Source organism: Haematobia irritans, chromosome 1, assembly GCF_050003625.1.
Source record: "Haematobia irritans isolate KBUSLIRL chromosome 1, ASM5000362v1, whole genome shotgun sequence".
Taxonomy (NCBI): Eukaryota; Metazoa; Arthropoda; class Insecta; order Diptera; family Muscidae; genus Haematobia; species Haematobia irritans.
The window spans coordinates 140,850,233-140,868,481 of NC_134397.1; the positions used below are offsets into that span (position 1 = coordinate 140,850,233).

The following is an 18,249-nucleotide window of genomic DNA, read 5'->3' on the forward strand; positions in this document are numbered from 1 at the left end:
TGCAGGAATTGGTTCATATCAGTCCATAATTATATATAGCCCCCATATAAACCGATCCCCAGATTTGACCTCCAGAGCCTCTTGGAGGAGCCAAATTCATCCGGTCCGGTTCAAATTTGGAGCGTGGTGTTAGTATATGGCCGCTAACAACCATACCAATATTGGTCCATATCGGTCTATAGTTATATATACCCGATCTCCAATCACACAAAAATTGGTCCATATCGGTTCATAATCATGGTTGCCACTCGAGCCAAAGAAAAATCTACCAAAAATTTATTTCTATAGAAAATTTTGTTAAAATTTTATTTCTATAGAAAATTTTGTCAACATTTTTTTTTCATAGAAAATTTTGTTAAAATTTTACTTCTATAGAAAATTTTGTTAAAATTTTACTTCTATAGAAAATTTTGTTAAAATTTTATTTCTATAGAAAATTTTGTCAAAATTTCATTTCTGTAGAAAATTTTGCCAAAACTTTATTTCTATAGAAAATTTTGTGAAAATTTTATTTCTATATAAAATTTTGTGAAAATGTTGTTTCTATAGAAAATTTTGTTAAAATTTTATTTCTATAGAAAATTTTGTCAAAATTTTATTTCTATAGAAAATTTTGTCAAAATTTTATTTCTATAGGAAATTTTGTTAAAATTTTATTTCTATAGAAAATTTTGTCAAAATTTTATTTCTATAGAAAATGTTGTCAAACTGAATTATATACGTATTTAGTCGGTCTTTTTTGATTTAATATATACCACGTATGGACTTACATACAATTTAGAAGATGGTGTTAGGAGGTTTTAAGAAACATTGCCATCGGCAAGCATTACCGCAACTCAAATAATTCGATTGTGGATGGCAGTGTTTAGAAGAAGTTTCTACGCAATCCATGGTGGAGGGTACATAAGCTTCGGCCTGGCCGAACTTACGCCCATATATACATGTTTTATTTAATAGTAAGATTCTTCAAATTTCTTTTTTATACCCTCCACCATAGGATGGGGGGTATATTAACTTTGTCATTCCGTTTGTAACACATCGAAATATTGCTCTAAGACCCCATAAAGTATATATATTCTGGGTCGTGGTGAAATTCTGAGTCGATCTGAGCATGTCCGTCCGTCCGTCTGTTGAAATCACGCTAACTTCCGAACGAAACAAGCTATCGACTTGAAACTTGGCACAAGTACTTGTTATTGATGTAGGTCGGATGGTATTGCAAATGGGCCATATCGGTCCACTTTTACGTATAGCCCCCATATAAACGGACCCCCAAATTTGGCTTTCGAGGCCTCTAAGAGAAGCAAATTTCATCCGATCCGGCTGAAATTTGGTACATGGTGTTAGTATATGGTCTCTAATAACCATACGAAAATTGGTCCACATCGGTCCATAATTATATATAGCCTCCATATAAACCGATCCCCCGATTTGGCTTGCGAGGTATCTAAGAGAAGCAAATTTCATCCGATCCGGCTGAAATTTGGTACATGGTGTTAGTATGTGGTCTCTAACAACCATGCAAAAATTGGTCCACATCGGTCCATAATTATATATAGCCCCCATATAAACCGATCACCAGATTTGACCTCCGGGGCCTCTTGGAAGACCAAAATTCATCTGATTCAGTTGAAATTTGGTACGTGGTGTTAATATATTGCCTCAAACTCCCATGCAAAAATTGGTTAAAATCGGTCCATAATTATATATAGCCCCCATATAAACCAATCCCCAGATTTGACCTCCGGAGCCCCTTGGAAGAGCAAAATTCATCCGATTAGGTTGAAATTTGGTACGTGATGTTAGTATATGGTATCCAACAACCATGCAGGAATTGGTCCATATCAGTCCATAATTATATATAGCACCCGATCCCCAGATTTGACCTCCGGAGCCTTTTGGAGAAGCAAAATTCATCCGATCTGGTTGAAATTTTGTACGTGGTGGTAGTATGTGATATTTAACAACCATGCCAAAAGTGGTCCATAATCATATATAGTCCCCATATAAACCGATCCCGAGATTTGGTTCGGAGCCTCTTGGAGGAGCAAATTTCATCCTCAGATAAATCGATCCCCAATCACACAAAAATTGGTCCATATCAATAATTGTATATTGCCCCATATACCGTGCAAAAGTCCATATCAATTCGTAACTATTTGTAGACTTACCTACACATACTTTTTTTGTCTAATGTATACCACGTATGGACTAACTCACAATTTAGAAAACGATTTAAGATACCACAACCCAAGTAATTCGATTGTGGATGACAGTCTTTCGTAGAAGTTTCTACGCAATCCATGGTGGAGGTTACATAAGATTCGGCCTGGCCGAACTTACGGCCGTTTATACTTGTTATTTTTCTAAAGGTATTGCACAGAAGTGGCTTAGCCTTATATCTAGAATATTAGAATTGTCGTTAATTCATTAAATTTTTGGATTTTGTTTTTAAGGATATTGTATTTGAAGTAAAACTATTTGTACAAGCCTTATATACAAATACAAGTTGATAGATATGTTAGGTTAGGTTAGGTTAGGTTAAAGTGGCAGCCCGATTAAGATTCAGGCTCACTTAGACTATTCAGTCCATTGTGATACCACATTAACTAAAAGTACCTATTACATATGGGCACTTCTAGTTTTAACCGCTGAACCTTCTCGATTATTTTTCTTCGCTGAACCAACCAGATTGTTCCAAAAACATTAGCAGACTGCTTAAGTTAACGTTTTCCAGATCCGCCAGCAATCTGAAGCTATATGCTCCTAAAAGTTGCTTGCGCCTTACACAAAATGCAGGACACTCACACAAGAGGTGTTTAATTGATTCTTTTTCCTCCGCATCATGACAGCTCATACAATAGTCATTATACATCACGCCAATAGTTTTGCAAAATCGCCTATCAGGCAGCGACCCGTTATAGCAGATATCAGGAGTGATATCTGACGCCTCGAGAACATTAGCATATCTAGTGTGCGGTTTAAGTTGAAATGGGGCCATATTTGCTTGGTGTCGTTACAACCCTTGCAATTCTCCCATCGAACATTTGCCATCATAACAGCCTTCTCAAGCAGTAAGAGCTTGCAGTTGGCCAGAGGCATACCAAAAGATTCCAGTTCCCCTTGATTATGTAAGGTAGTCCCTAGCCTTGCCAACTCATCCGCTTCGCAGTTCCCCGGTATGTTCCTATGGCCAGACACCCATATTAGGTGAATATTGTACTGCTCAGCCATCTCATTGAGAGATTTGCGGCAGTCGATGGCCGTTTTCGAGTTGAGGAACACAGAGTCCAAGGATTTTATTGCAGGTTGACTGTCTGAGTATATATTAATGCCCACATTTTTTGGAATATTACTTCTCTGCCAATTCGCCACCTCTTTTATTGCTAATATTTCAGCCTGAAAAACACTACAGTGATTAGGTAATCTTTTCGCTATTCGAAGTTCCAGATCATTAGAATATACTCCGAACCCCACTTGTCCATACAATTTGGAGCCATCAGTGAAGAAATCTATATATTCTTTATTCCCCGGGGTCTGTGTGCACCACGCCTCACTGTTGGGAATTAGAGTCTCAAACTTTTTGTCGAAAAGTGGACTCGCCAAAGTGTAATCCACTACGTTAGGCACATCTGGCATTATTTTGAGGACCGTACATTTTTTCCGACCACAGCGATTGCTCGCCCAACTGCACAGCCGTTGTTGCAGCTGACTGTTTGGCCAAAATGTCTAAAGGCAATAGATGCAGCATGACATTAAAGGAATTTGTTCCTATCTTGCTGAATGCGCCTGAAATACACAAACACGCCATACGCTGAACTTTATCTAAACAAGTCGGTTTCTGAAGTGCCGGCCACCAGACTACAACACCATATAGCATTATAGGTCTAACCACTGCCAATGTATAATTTTTGGTTTTAGTCCCCACTTTTTTCCTATTGCCTTTTTGCACGAGTACAAAGCTACAATTGCCTTCCTCGCCCTTTCTTCAATATTAAGATTAAAGTTCAGCTTCTTATCCAAAATAACGCCAATGTATTTTGCAAAGGGAATTTCAATACTCCCTATGGATATGGGCTTAACCGTGGGAATTTTGCGATCTTTGCAGTACATGACTAATTCTGTCTTTTCAGGATTTACCCCAAGACCATTGTCTTTCGCCCATTTCTCAGTCATCCGGAGGGCCCTCTGAATAATATCTCTGATTGTGGATGGGAATTTTCCCCTGACTGCCAGAGCCACATCATCTGCGTATGCCACTACTTTTATCCTTTCTTTTTCTAGAGTAACCAGAAGGTTATTTATAGCAACATTCCAAAGAAGAGGTGATAGAACTCCTCCTTGGGGAGTGCCTCTGTTCACATACCTTTGTATGTTTGCTTGTCCTAGTGTGGCTGAAATACGTCTCTTCATTAGCAGTTCGTCTAACAGCCTGAGTATACATGGATCAACATTCAGAGTTAATATCGAGCTCGGATGGACATTATTGAACGCCCCTTCGATGTCTAGAAACGCCACGATTGTGTATTCTTTGACAGATAGTGAGCTTTCAATAAAGCTGACTAATTCATGTAGTGCGGTCTCAGTAGACCTGCCCTTCGAGTATGCATGCTGTCGTTTCGAGAACAAACTTGAATCGATGCTAGTTCTAAGATAAATATCTATCATCCTCTCCAGAGTCTTAAGTAGGAATGAGGATAAGCTGATTGGTCGGAAATCCGTCGCCCTCGAGTGAGAGGCTTTTCCTGCTTTAGGTATGAAAATGACTTTTGTTTCCCTCCACTTTCCTGGGATATATGATAAGTTGATACATCCTTTATATATCGCCGACAACGAGGGGATAATTTTGTCAGTTACAGCTTGTAACTCCGCCGGAGTAATTCCATCAGGTCCGGGGGATTTGAATGGTCCAAAGCTATTTAGCGCCCATCTTATTCTAGTTTCCGATACAATTTCCTCGACAGGAAACGACCGCTGAGCAACTGTGGCACCGCCAGTACATGGTTCAACCGTCTGATTTCCAGGAAAATGTGTGTCCAATAGTACCTCCAGCGTCTCCTCACTGGACGTTGTCCAATTTCCCTCCGATGTTTTAATGAAACCTGGAGCGGAGTTGGTGGATGCTAGAACCTTCCGTAGTCTGGAAGCCTCGGACGTATTCTCAATACTGCTGCAGTAGTCATTCCAAGAGTTATGCTGAGCCTTTCTCAGTTCTCGCTTGTATCCTCTCAGATTCCTCTTGTAAGCGTCCCAGTCCTCAGGGGCTCTGGTGGACTTTGCCTTGTTAAAGAGCTTCCTGCAGGATTTCCTCATATTACTTAATTCCGTAGACCACCATGGTGGTCGATGTTTCCCCCTTGGCTTTCCTCTAGGGCATGCAGCTTTCAGTGAGATGTTGAAGGCCTTAGTAATCCGCTCCACTGCGTGTTCGATATCTTGCACATTTCTCATATTTGTCTCTGTTATTTCCGGTATCATCATATTGAACGATTCCCTATACCTATTCCAGTCAGCTTTCCTAACATTTGGCGAAAATATGGTCTTGGTGATATGAACATCAAATTTGAAACTGATGTAGCGATGATCTGAGAAGCTGTGTTCACTTAAAACATGCCACTCAGATATCATTTCATTCAGTTCTTGCGAGGCCAAGGTGATGTCCAAAACCTCTTGCCTGTTTTTAGTGACAAAGGTTGGGGCATCTCCCTTGTTGCAAACTACCAGATTAGTACGCAAAATAAACTCTATTAGCGACTCTCCCCTTGCATTAGTATCACTACTTCCCCATATACTATGATGCGCATTCGCATCGCATCCCATAATGAGTTTCGTCTTTGTTTTCAGTGACTCCTCAACTAAGGTCTTAACGGCACATGGAGGCATGTCCCATATAGACCGAAGATACCCAATATTTGCATTTGGCTATTTCTAAATTGGCAACGACAGTGTCTGCATTGCACATTGAAGGAAGCAGAAACAAGTTAAGCTCGTTTTTAGCAATTATACAGGCTCGAATTACATCATTACCAGTATACTGCAATAGTTTGAACCCCGGAGTACTTAATTCACATATTTTGTTTCTATAAACATATGGTTCTTGAATAAGAACTATGTCTATGTCCCCTTTCATCAGGAGAACTTTTAAGGCAGCACATGCAGCCTTACAATGATGAAGATTTATCTGGAGGATCCGTAGGACCATCGAGATTTTCAACAACCGTCACATCAGCCGCTTCAATCGAGTCATCAAGAATGTCCTCTTCAGAGATATCGGTGACTCTCGCAATAACCATAGGTTCGACTTTGGTGAGTTCTGAGGCAATAGAAGCCTCCTCACGCATACGGTATCTATCCATGTCTTCAACTTTGGTATCTCCCTCGACTTCGCAAGAGGATCCGCTTACTTCTGATGGCTTGTCCATTTCTGAATCCTTTAGCTGATCGTTTTTATACACCTTCATTTGGATATAATGAAAGCCATAACATACACGGCCCTGGGACTTTGCCAGATGTGGCAAAGACTGAGTGTTCAATATAAACACTGCATGCCGTCTTGGTCCATCCACTTCATCCAAACGACCAACCTTCCAATCAGCTGTTGGAAGATCTGGATTGCATAGTTTCAGTCTATTTAAAATAGATTCAGGGTCAGAAGGGTTTGCAGGTATCCAGGCATGTGCTCTAGGTCTAGCCGGTATGTCTTTCTTCTCGACTAACTCTAGAGCAGCTCCTTCCCAAACTTCACCAATTAGTATCAGAGCAGCTTTAAAACATTCTATAGACCTCTGGTCCTCAAATGCGACTAGCTTAAATCGTCCTTGATACCAACCAGCCTCTTGGTGTCGAGGATCTGGGCCGGGAAACTTTTCCAGCACCTGTGAGTAGACGACAGACAGAGCATTCTCAATTTCCCCCCATTTCTGCTTTGGAATCATACCGTCCAATGCTCCTTTATTAATGATAGCCATCACAAGGCTATCTTTAGCAACTGAGGCAAACGATCTTTGATCCCTTTTGGAGGATGGCAGCTCATCCGGCGATCGTTCCCTTTTTCCAGTCTCAAGAATTCCTTGAGCCCATTTTAAGGAATCGCTTTGTTTAACCGACAGCGTGCTTGGGTCGACTGATCCTAACTTCTTTAGGATAAACAAAGCATTTCTGCGTTCCTTGAATCTCTTTCGTGAGGGATTACATCCTTTTGATGTCGTTACCTTCGACTTGTCAGAGTGTCGCCACCTGTCGACCCGTCTACAGGTCGACTAATTGGGCCTAACTCTTGGTCATTGCCCAGATTTATAACTCCAGTCGATACCCGTCCACTGGGCCCTGAAGTTAGCAACCCAGTGGATGACTTGGAATTTCGCTGCATGGTGGCTTAATATCCCACCACACTTGAAATTCGTAGTAGGTACCTATTACGATGAGTTTATCCGCTATTGAAAAACACGTCCGATATGTTAATAACATGTAGATATGTTAATAACATGGTATTTTAATGTTCAATATATAAATTAGATATTAAAGGATTTATGGAGAATGTACATTTTGTTTCTACCATAAAAACTACTGCACAACCTATTTTTTTTTTTTTTGTTTAATCCAAAATTGCCTTCTTATCGGATTCGAACACTCTTAAGCTCCTCGAAAACTCGCTTAAGCTCCATTGTTCATAGTCGCTTAAATAGATGCTCAAATATCTGTACCAAAAGTTAATTGCCCATCATGGCACATCTATTCTTTTATTCATCACTTGCCATTACGGCAACTGCAAAACAAGCATAAAAGCTAAAAACACCAACATCCCAATGCAAATAATGCAATGGAAATTGTTAAAAAGCGTAAAAAACGCTTCAAAATTGCGTTGTGGTGGGGGTCATCAATATGCCATGGAAGTTTTAACAACAACTTTCACAATCTGAATTTCAATTAAAATTGTCGGCAAAATTACCCATTTTTGATGTGCATAATTGAGTTATCAACATTTTTTCATTATCCTCAAATAGTTCCGATGATTTCAACAACCATGTATGAGTGAATGTATGTGTGTGGGAGTTCGTGTTCGTGTATGTGTTTGGTGGGAGTACACTTCGAACTGCCAAATAGATTGGTTGCATCGTCAACCGCTATATGAGTGATGCAACCAAACCCTGTGGTGTAAGCATTCCTGGAACAGGAGAAAGTTGAGGATTTTTAGGTGGAATATGAGGAAATTAATTATTGAGGAATTTGTAAAAATAACAGTGGTGGGCAAGCGAAAAACAAAAATTATTTTGTAAGTAACCCAGCGAAAAACGATTATACAAAAATGTGTCCCTATCGTATTCGAAGAGCAATAAAGAGCTTCCAAAAAAAAGTAGTAAAAAAAAGAACTTCCAAAAAAGTAGTTTGGATCACAAATTTGTGATCCGGAAGAAGTGCAAACTTGGATCATCTGCACTGAATTTTACATGGGATTATCATAGGACGGAAGTACTCCATTTTTGGATGCTTTGCATTGCTTTAGAAGTTGTGCCTTGGTAGTTAATTTGGATGAAGAAATTAAAAAAAAAACTAAAACCAAAATTATTTTCTCCAATTTCACTTTTTTATCAGTATTTTTTGTTACACTTTTATTTTCCGATTATCTAATTTGTACAAATTGAAAACTTTCTTCGCTTCCACGGGGGTTGAACCTCGGTCTGTAGGCATCGTAAGAGAACGCTTTATCAAACTCAGCCACAAAAGCCATTGAACACGATGCATCCAAACGTCTATTCAAATGTTTGTTATACGAACCTAATATGACAAAACGGCATGACATTCTAACTACTTCCTGAGATGTTCTTTATTATTATGAATGAAACAACAAGTATATACAGCCGTAAGTTCGCCCAGGCCGAATCTTATGTACCCTTCACCATGGATTGCGTAGAAACTTCTACGAAAGACTGTCATCCACAATCGAAATACTTGGGTTGTGGTATCTTAAAATTTCTTAACATCGTTTTCTAAATTGTGAGTTAGTCCATACGTGTTATATATTAGACAATAAGGTATGTATAGTTAAGTCTACAAATAATTACGAATCTATATGGACTTTTTGCACGGTACGTAGAGAGCCAGAATTGAAAAATGGGGGTCGCTTATATGGGGGCTATATACAATTATGAACTTGATGTGGACCAATTTTTGTGTGATTGGAAATCGATTTATCTGAGGGATATATATAACTATAGCCCGATATGGACCTAGTTAGGCATAGTTGTTAACGACCACATACTAGGACAATGTACCAAATTTCAACTCACTCGGATGAAATTTGCTCTTCCAAGAGGATTCAAAACCAAATCTTGGGATCGCTTTATATGGGGCTATATATGATTATGGACTGATATAGACCACTTTTGGGATGGTTGTAGCACGTACAAAATTTCAAGCAGATCGGATGAATTTTGCTTCTCCGAAAGGCACCGGAGGTCAAATCTGGGGATCGGTTTATATGGGAGCTATATATAATTATGGGCTGATAAGAACCAATTCCTGCATGGTTGTTGGATACCATATACTAGCATCACGTACCAAATTTCAACCGAATGGGAAGAATTTTGCTCTTCCAAGGGGCGCTGGAGGTCAAATCAGCCGGATCGGATGAAATTTGCTTCTCTTAGAGGCATCGCAAACCAAATCGGGGGATCGGTTTATATGGGGGCTATATATAATTATGGACCGATGTAAACCAATTTTTGCATGGTTGTTAGAGACCGTATACTTACACCATGTACCAAATTTCAGCCGGATCGGATGAAATTTGCTTCTCTTAGAGGCCTCGCAAACCAAATCGGGGGATCGGTTTATATGGGGGCTATATATAATTATGGACCGATGTGGACCAATTTTTGCATGGTTGTTAGAGACCATATACCAACACCATATACCAAATTTCAGCCGGATCGGATGAAATATGCTTCTGTTAGAGGCTCCACAAGTCAAATCTGAGGGTCCCTTTATATGGGGGCTATACGTAAAAGTGGACCGATATGGCCCATTTTCAATACCATCCGACCTACATCAATAACAACTACTTGTGCCAAGTTTCAAGTCGATAGCTTGTTTCGTTCGGAAGTTAGCGTGATTTCAACAGACGGACGGACGGACCGACATGCTCAGATCGACTCAGAATTTCACCACGACCCAGAATATATACTTTATGGGGTCTTAGAGCAATATTTCGATGTGTTACAAACGGAATGACAAAGTTAATATACCCCCCATCCTATGGTGGAGGGTATAATAAAGAACTCCGGATCAAATCTCACCAACGGCAATTTTTTTTATTAAATAGTTTTCCAAAACATTTTTTTGTTTTTTTATTTTGAAGATTTTTAATGGAATGGATTTTGTTATCCATAAAAATAATGCATTATTATTTTTACGGATAACAAAATCCATTTCATTAAAAATCTTAAAAAAAAAAACAAGTATATGCGGCCGTAAGTTCGGCCAGGCCGAAGCTTATGTACCCTCCATCATGGATTGCGTAGAAACTTCTACTAAACACTGCATTCCACAATCGAATTACTTAAGTTGCGGTAACGCTTGCCGATGGCAAGGTATCTTAAAACCTCCTAACACCATCTTCTAAATTGTATGTAAAATCAAAAAAGATCGATCCAATACGTATATAATTCAGTTTGACAAAGTAGACTTAAAATTTTGACAAAATTTTCTACAGAAATAAAATTTTAACAAAATTTTCTATACAAATAAAATTTTCACAAAATTTTCTATAGAAATAAACATTTTCACAAAATTTTCTATAGAAAGAAAATTTTGACAAAAATGTCTACAGAAATAAAATTTTTAAAAAAATTTTCTATAGAAAATTTGACAAAATTTTCTATAGAAATAAAATCTTGGTAGATTATTTTTGGCTCGAGTGGCAACCATGATTATGAACCGAATGAAATTTGAACAAAATTTTCTATAGAAATACAATTTTGACAATGATGAAAATTTTATTATGAACCGAATAAAATTTTAACAAAATTTTCTCTAAAAATAAAATGTTGACAAAATTTTCTATAGAAATAAAATTTTGACAAAATTTTCTATAGAAATAAAATTTTGACAAAATTTTCTATAGAAATAAAATTTTGGTAGATTATTTTTGCCTCTAGTGGCAACCATGATTATGAACCGATATGGATCAAGTTTTGTGTGATTGGACCAATTTTGGTATGGTTGTTAGCGACCATATACTAACACCACGTTCATAATTTGAACCGGATCGGATGAATTTTGCTCCTCCAAGAGGCTCCGGAGGTCAAATCTGGAGAACGTTTTATATGGGAGCTATATATAATTATGGACCGATATTGACCAATTTTTGCACGGTTGCTAGAGACCATATACCAATACCATGTACCAAATTTCAGCCGGATCGGATGAAATTTGCTTCTCTTAGAGGCTCCGCAACCCAAATTTGGGGATCGGTTTATATGTGCGCAATATATAATTATGGACCGATGTGGACCAATTTTTGCACGGTTGCTAGAGACCATGTACCAATACCATGTACCAAATTTCGGCCGGATCGGATGCAATTTGCTTCTCTTTGAGGCTTCGCAAGCCAAATCTGGAGATCGGTTTATATGGGGGCTATATATAATTATGGACCAATGTGGACCAATTTTTGTATGATTGTTGGAGACCATATACCAACACCATGTACCAAATTTCAGCCGGATCGGATGCAATTTGGTATTCTTTGAGGCTCCACAAGCCAAATTTGCGGATCAGTTTATATGGGGGCTATATATAATTAAGGACCGATATGGACCAATTTTTGCATGGTTGTTAGAGACCATATAGCAACACCACGTACCAAATTTCAGCCGGAACGGATGCAATTTGGTATTCTTTGAGGCTCCACAAGCCAAATTTGCGGATCGGTTTATATGGGGGCTATATATAATTAAGGACCGATATGGACCAATTTTTGCATGGTTGTTAGAGACCATATAGCAACACCACGTACCAAATTTCAGCCGGATCGGATGAAATATGCTTCTCTTAGAGGCTCCACAACCAAATCTGGGGATCGGTTTATATGAGGGCTATATATAATTATGGACCGATGTGGACCAATTTTTGCATGATTGTTAGAGACCATATACCAACATCATGTCCCAAATTTCAGCCAGATCGGATGAAATTTGCTTCTCTTTGAGGCTCCGCAAGCCAAATCTGGGGATCGGTTTATATGGGGGCTATATATAATTATGGACCGATGTGGACCAATTTTTGCATGATTGTTAGAGACCATATACCAACACCATGTACCAAATTTCAGCCGGATCGGATGAAATGTGCTTCTCTTAGAGGCTCCACAAGCCAAATCTGGGGATCGGTTTATAAGGGGGCTATATATAATTAAGGACCGATATGGACAAATTTTTGCATGGTTGTTGGAGACCATATACCAACACCATATATATGTTTCTGTTAGAGGCTCCACAAGCCAAATCTAAGGTCCCTTAATATGGGGGCTATACGTAAAAGTGGACCGATATGGCCCATTTTCAATACCATCCGACCTACATCGATAACAACTACTTGTGCCAAGTTTCAAGTCGATAGCTTGTTTCGTTTGGAAGCTAGCGTGATTTCAACAGACGGACGGACTGACATGCTTACATCGACTCAGATTTTCACCACGACCCAGAATATATATACTTTATGGGGTCTTAGACCAATATATCGATGTGTTACAAACGGAATGACAAAGTTAATATACCCCCATCCTATGATGGAGGGTATAAAAAAAGTTTTAACCAATAAGTCTTAGCCTATATTTGAAGCGTTTTTATCTTAAATCTAAAGTTACAATATTTCAGTTAATTTAAGGACAATTTCTTTAAATCAAAAATGTGTTTGTTTACTTTAAAGAAAATTACTTTCAAGAAAATTAGTTCAAAGACATGCTACTTTAACGGAGGGATACAAATTTGTGACATAAATTTAGTGAAAAAAAAAATTTTTTTTTGAAGAAAAGGTTATAAACTTTACTTTAATTAAAGTTTCATTATTTTAAAGAAATTTGTCCTTAATATTTTGTAAATTTTGCATCCTAAAATTTAGATTGCGTAATCTGTAATATCCAGTAAATATTGATTTCAGTTTAGGAAAATATTTATAAATCTTGAATAAAGACAAAGGGTCATCTATCCATGACTAATTACACAATAGTAATACATTTAATCCTATCTTGCTCCTCCTTTACAAATTAAACTTATAATTAGCCTGCCCCAAAGCAAATCAATACGACAAATCCAATAGATAGAAAATCTTCAAAGAAACAAACAGTATCGAAAACAATCCACAATTGTTATTGATCAATACCTCAATTTCAACCCCCTCAAAGCTATTATATGGGTTTCCATGATACCAATCAAAATTGTTAATCAATTACAGTCATTTGTCGTTAATGACTAGCTTCCGTAGTACCCTTCATTGACCTTTGACACAGTTGTAGGTGTCATTTGATGTGTAGCTGCCAATGGGTGGGTGGGGTGTTGACGTTGTCATGGACTTTCATTAGCAAGAATTGGACTTACCTTTAACGGCGCTTAGTTGGTTGCCAACCATTTGTTTCGCTATAAATGCCGCCATTTTCTAAGTTTAGGTTGTTGTTTGTTTGTTGTCTACTTGCTGGCTTTGCCCTTGGCTTGTAGCAGAAAGTTTTAGATGAAAATTAAAAACGATTGGATTAACTAGAGTAAGCGATTAACAATAGATTTGTTTTATTTTATTGTAGTTGACTACTTCGTTGATTATTGACTAGGATTCACTTTAAAAATCTGTAAATAGAGAAATTGAAAAGGAAAAGTATTAGTAATGATTTCAATTAAAATTTAGGTTTAATGTTTGAAAATAATTCTTAAAATATATTATTCATAGTATTTTACCATGATATGAAACCTTAGTCCATATTATAGAACATAGGAAATTTGTTAACAATGGCGCTTTCTGATTGCTTCTAGAATAAACCCCAATTCCAATTTTTTGATACCATTTTGGTAGTATTCCTTCGGTTTTGCCTCAAAATAGGCCTCAGTTGGGAGCCACCGTGGTGCAATGGTTAGCATGCCTGCCTTGCATACACAAGGTCGTGGGTTCGATTCCTGCTTTGACCGAACACCAAAAAGTTTTTCAGCGGTGGATTATCCCACCTCAGTAATGCTGGTGACATTTCTGCGCATGCGTCTCTTCCTTAGAAGTTCGTCTAACAGCCTAAGTATACCTTGATCAACATTCAGAGTTGTCAGTCCATTTAATATCAGCTCGGGTGGACGTTATTGAACGCCCCTTCGATGTCTAGAAACGCCACGATTGTGTATTCTTTACCAGATAGTGAGCTATCAATAAAGCTGACTAGTTCATGTAATGCGATCTCAGTAGACTTGCCCTTCGAGTATGCATGCTGTCGTTTCGAGAGCAAACTTGAATCGACGCTAGTTCTAAGACAAATATCTATCATCCTCTCCAGAGTCTTATGTAGGACTGATGATAAGCTGATTGGAAATCCTTCGCATTCGAGTGAGAGGCTTTTCCCGCTTTAGGTACACCCAGAGAAGGAATATGATCACCTCAAACATGTTTCAAGAGCAAAATGTTATTTTTGGATGGTGACCATGTAACATGTTTGCTGCAACCATGTAACTTTCTCCGAAATTATGTATCTGTTTTCTGAAAGCATGTTATGTTTGCCGAGAAAACAATTTTTTTACCACAAACATGTTACATGGTCACCATCCAAAAATAACTTTTTGCTCGTGAAACATGTTTGAGGTGATCATATTCCTTCTCTGGGTGTATGAAAACGACTTTTGTTTCCCTCCACTTTCCTGGAATATATGCTAAGTTGATACATCCTATATATATCGCCGACAACCAGGTGATAATTCTGTTAGCCACATAAAAGTAACTGCGATGAATTTAAATTATAAATTTTTGTAATCTGCGCTGTATGTAAAAACAAGTAAGAAAAGTCGAAAGTCGGGCGGGGCCGACTATATTATACCCTGCACCACTTTGTAGATATACATTTTCGATTCCATATCACATCCGTCAAGTGTGTTGGGGGCTATATATAAAGAATACATACATTAAAATATCAATCGATCTGGACAGAATTTGATAGACTTCTACAAAATCTATAGACTCAAAATTTAAGTCGGCTAATGCACTAGGGTGGATCACAATTTTAGTAAAAAAACATGGGAAACATTTATATCTGAAGCAATTTTAAGGAAACTTCGCAAAAGTTTATTTATGATTTATCGCTCGATATACAACTTTTTGACTAAGCAGTGGCGATTTTACAAGGACCATTTTTGTCGAAATCAGAAAAACATATATATGGGAGCTATATCTAACTCTGATCCAATTTCAACCAAATTTGGCACGCATAACTAAAATGCTAATTCTACTCCCTGTTCAAAATTTCAACTAAATCGGAGCAAAAAATTGGCCTCTGTGGTCATATAAGTGTAAATCAGGCGAAAGTTATATATGGGAGATATATCTAAATCTGAACCGATTTCAACCAAATTTGGCACACATAACTACAATGTCAATTCTACTCCCTGTGCAAAATTTCAGTTAAATCGGAGAAAAATATTGGCCTCTGTGGTCATATGAGTGTAAATCGGGCGAAAGCTATATATGGGAGCTATATCTAAATCTGAACCGATTTCAACCAAATTTGGCACGCTTTGCTACAATGCTAATTCTACTCCCTGTGCAAAATTTCAATTAAATCGGAGTAAAAGATTGGCCTCTGTGGTCATTTGAGTGTAAATCGGGCGAAAGCTATATATGGGAGCTATATCTAAATCTAAAACGATTTGGCTGATATTTTGCAAGTTTTTCGTGACTCATAAAATATTCGGATGTACGGAATTTGAGGAAGATCGGTTGACATACACGCCAATTATGACCAGATCGGGGAAAAATATATATGGCGGCTATATCTAAATCTGAACCGATTTTTTCCAAAATCAATAGGTATCGTCTTTGAGCCGAAACAGGACCCTGTACCAAATTTTAGGACAATCGGACTAAAACTGCGAGCTGTACTTTGCACACAAAAATACATCAACAGACAGACAGACAGACGGACAGACAGACGGACAGACAGACGGACATCGCTAAATCGACTCAGAATTTAATTCTAAGACGATCGGTATACTAAACGATGGGTCTCAGACTTTTCCTTCTTGGCGTTACATACAAATGCACAAACTTATTATACCCTGTACCACAGTAGTGGTGAAGGGTATAAACATGGGAAACATTTATATCTGAAGCAATTTTAAGGAAACTTCGCAAAAGTTTATTTATGATTTATCGCTCGATATATATGTATTAGAAGTTTAGGAAAACTAGAGTAATTTTTACAACTTTTCGACTAAGCAGTGGCGATTTTACAAGGACCATTTTTGTCGAAATCAGAAAAACATATATATGGGAGCTATATCTAACTCTGATCCAATTTCAACCAAATTTGGCACGCATAACTACAATGCTAATTCCACTCCCTGTTCAAAATTTCAACTAAATCGGAGTTAAAAATTGGCCTCTGTGGTCATATGAGTGTAAATCGGGCGAAAGCTATATATGGGAGATATATCTAAATCTGAACCGATTTCAACCAAATTTGGCTGGCATAGCTACAATCCTAATTCTACTCCCTATGCAAAATTTTAACTAAATCGGAGCAAAAAATTGGCCTCTGTGGTCATATGAGTGTAAATCGGGCGAAAGCTATATATTGGAGATATATCTAAATCTGAACCGATTTCAACCAAATTTGGCTAGCATAGCTACAATCCTAATTCTACTCCCTGTGCAAAATTTCAATCAAATCGGAGCAAAAAATTGGCCACTGTGGTCATATGAGTGTAAATCGGGTGAACGTTATATATGGGAGCTATATCTAAATCTAAACCGATTTCAATAAAATTTGGCACACTTAACTACACTACTAATTGTACTCCTAGTGCAAAATTTCAACCAAATTGGGGTAAAAGTCTGGCTTCTGGGACCGTATTAATCCATATCGGGCGAAAGATATATATGGGAGCTATATTTAACTCTGAACCGATTTCAATAAAATTTTGCACACTTGACTATACGACCAAGTGTTTTGTTTGTGCAAAATTTTAAGCAAATTAGGGAAAAACTCTGACTTCTGGGGCCATATAAGTCCACATCGGGCGAAATATATATATGGGAGCTATATCTAAATCTGAACCGATTTCTTCCAAAATCAATAGGGTTCTATTCTGAGCCAAAACACATACTTGTGCCAAATTTGAAGTCGATTGGACTAAAACTGCGACGTAGACTTTGATTACAAAAATGTGTTCACGGACAGACGGACATGGCTATATCGACTCAAGAGCCCACCCTGAACATTTTTGCCAAAGACAACATGTGTCTATCTCGTCTCTTTCTGGGTGTTGCAAACATATGCACTAACTTATAATACCCTGTTCCACAATGTGGCGCAGGGTATAAAAAAGATTTTCCTGCTTTTCCGTTGAAAGATTTCTTGAAATTTCTTTCCGCTATAAACCCCATAGAGACCGCGATCTTTTCAATGATTGCAAAACCGTGGAAATCGGTTCGTGCGTTCTGGAGTTTCATCAGAGATGAATGAATGAATGAAGAATGAATGATGAATGAATGAGTTTATAAACAAGTATATACGGCCGTAAGTTCGGCCAGGCCGGAGCTTATGTACCCTCCACCATGGATTGCGTAGAAACTTCTTCTAAACACTGCCATCCACAATCGAATTACTTAAGTTGCGGTAACACTTGCCGATGGAAAGGTATCATAAAACCTCCTGACACCGTCTTCTAAATTGTATGTAAGTCCATACGTGGTATATATTAAATCAAATACGTATGTAATTCAGTTTGACAAAATAGACATAAAATTTTGACAAAATTTTCTACAGAAATAGAATTTTAACAAAATTATCTATAGAAATAAAATTTTCACAAAATTTTCGATAGAAATAAAAATTTTGACAAAATTGTCTATGGAAAGAAGATTTTGACAAAAATTTCTACAGAAATAAAATTTTAACAAAATTTTCTATAGAAATAAAATTTTGACAAAATTTTTATAGAAATAAAATCTTAGTAGATTATTTTTGGCTCGTGTGGCAACCATGATTATGAACCGAATAAAATTTGA

General features: G+C 37.7%; 1 protein-coding gene across 7 annotated transcripts in view; it reads right to left on the reverse strand.

The window, feature by feature from the left end:
* The window catches only part of cpx (synaptic transmission protein complexin), a 1,078,564-nt gene that overhangs the window by 539,565 nt on the left and 520,750 nt on the right, over positions 1-18,249 (reverse strand). For all 7 annotated transcript variants that reach the window (XM_075291794.1, XM_075291793.1, XM_075291798.1 and 4 more), the window contains one exon: positions 13,596-13,838. In XM_075291794.1, the coding sequence (XP_075147909.1) occupies positions 13,596-13,650 (55 nt within the window). In that variant the 5' untranslated portion in view covers positions 13,651-13,838. The remainder of the gene's footprint in view (positions 1-13,595; positions 13,839-18,249) is intronic.